The sequence below is a fragment of the Rhinolophus ferrumequinum genome, chromosome 2 (assembly GCF_004115265.2).
Source record: "Rhinolophus ferrumequinum isolate MPI-CBG mRhiFer1 chromosome 2, mRhiFer1_v1.p, whole genome shotgun sequence".
In the NCBI taxonomy this organism is placed as follows: Eukaryota; Metazoa; Chordata; class Mammalia; order Chiroptera; family Rhinolophidae; genus Rhinolophus; species Rhinolophus ferrumequinum.
In genome coordinates, this window is record NC_046285.1 from 8893279 (window position 1) to 8895491 (window position 2213).

Sequence of the window (2213 nt, forward strand, 5' to 3'; positions counted from 1 at the left end):
ACAGCGTGCCTCACTTGTGTGCTAATCCTACCAAAGATAGATGACCTAAAACTAAGCATGAGTTTGTCAAACAAATCCAAATTTAAAGACATACCACAAAATAGCTAGTTTATACTACTTAACACTTAGGAAAATCAAGAATCAACTGAGGAACTGGTCCAGACTAAAAGACACTTTTTGCTACACAACCTTTTTTTTTAAAGAATTTTATTAAATCACAAGTTGCACACAAGCTGTCTATTTGTTTTCTTCACTGCGCAGCCAGGCTTTGGGATTGCTGACTGAAGGCCAACTGGGCTGCTCTTTCCACAATAGCTTTGCAGTTCTGAGCAATCTCAGCCCAGTGAGATTTGTTGCATATCAGCAGCATTTCAAGCTCCTTGACACTGTGTACCAGGAACTTCCAAAAGCCACTGGGCAGCATGTGCTTTGTTTTCTTGTTACTCCCATAACCAATGTTGGGCATCAAGATCTGGCCCTTGAATCTTCTGCGCACCCTGTTGTCAATGCCTCTGGGTTTCTGCCAGTTACGCTTAATTTTGAAATATCGGTCTGACTGGTACCGGATAAACTTCTTGGTCCACTTTTTGATGATCTTGGGCTTCCCGAGTGGTCTGAGCGCAGCCATGATATTGAGTAGGAGATGAATGCCACCTCCGCAGGCCGCGCAGAGGAAGAGCGACACAACTTTTCAATGATTTTTTTTCACCATGTGCATTTACTTCCTATTCAAAAAATGTATTCATTGAATGTTTTCCATAAGTAAATACCTGCTTTTAAAAATGTGGACTGTCTGACCCACAAGACTGTGATTCATTTTTTGGAACATACTCTAGAGAAGCACTTGAAAGTATGCACAGGGAGGCACGTAGAAAGATGGTCACGGCAGCATCATCTGTAATAATGAAAAGTAGGACCCAGACGTGCAGCAATCTGAGCGCGCTGACTATCCATTTAAAGAAATGCCACACAGCGGTTAAAAGGGATCAGAGGCGTCTATATGTGCTGCTATAGGTGGGTTGACAGGATATCTGTGGAATACAAGAAACATGCTGCAGACAATGCGCACAACATGATACTGTTTTATGTATAATCAATAAATGAACTATACATATTCCAGGTCAATGCGCAGCACAGAATGTATCCCGAACAGGTATTGTGATCATAGTGTTTACCTTCTAGGAAGGCATGATTGGTGGGAGTCTTTATTTTTATATTTCTTTTGCAATTGTCTTAATTTTTCAATTACAGTTGACATAGAGTATTATATTACCTTCAGGTGTATAACATAGTGATTAGACATTTATATACCTTGGGAAGTGATCACCCTGATAAGTCTAGTACCCATCTGACACCATTCATAGTTATTACCATATTATTGACTATATTCGCTACGCTGTACCTTACATCCCCACGACTAGTTTCATAATGGACAATTTGTACTTCTTAATCCCTTTCCCCTTTTTCCCCCACCCCATCCCCAAACCTCTCCCATCTGGCAACAAGTAATTTGTTCTCTGTATCTGAGTTTGTTTCTGTTTTGTTTGTTCATTTATTTGGTTTAGATTTCACATCTATGTGAAATCATGTGGTATTTGTCTTTCACTGTCTGACTTATTTCACTTAGCAGAATACCCTCTAGGTCCATCCATGTTGTTGCAAATGGAAAGATTTCATTCTATTTTAGGGGTGAGTAATATTCCATTATATATCTGTACCACTTCTTCCTTATCCATTCATCTAGCAATGGACACTTGGGTTGCTTTTATATCTTAGCTATTATAAATAATTGATTGATCCACTGCTTTTACTAATTGTTTGCCTTTGTCAGTGAGATGTTTTTCTTTCCTATATTTTCTTATTCCTGTTTTTGATCTTTTCTTTTTAAAGAAGTTCCTTTAAGATTTCTTGTGCTAGAGGTTTGGTGGTAATATACTCCTTTAGCTTTTTCTTGTCCAGGAAACTCTTTTTCCTTCGATTGTAAATAATGACAGCCCTGCTGAGTAATATTGGTTATAGATCTTTGTCTTTCATCACTTTGAATATTTCTTGCTGTTCTCCTCTGGCCTGCAAAGTGTCTGTTAAAAAATCAGCTGACAGTCTTATGAGAACTCCCTTGTATGTGACTAACTTCTCTCTTCCTATTTTTAAGCTTCTGTCTTTTCCTTTAAGTTTTGGCATTTTAATTATGATATATCTTGTTGTGGGACTCT

At 38.4% G+C, this 2213-nt stretch overlaps 1 protein-coding gene across 1 annotated transcript; it reads right to left on the bottom strand.

The window, feature by feature from the left end:
* Window positions 1-250: 250 nt before the first annotated feature.
* On the bottom strand, window positions 251-628 carry LOC117011711 (60S ribosomal protein L32-like). Its single transcript, XM_033087251.1, has one exon. The coding sequence runs from the start codon at window positions 626-628 to the stop codon at window positions 251-253; it is 378 nt and encodes a 125-aa protein (XP_032943142.1).
* Between the last annotated feature and the right edge of the window lie 1585 nt (window positions 629-2213).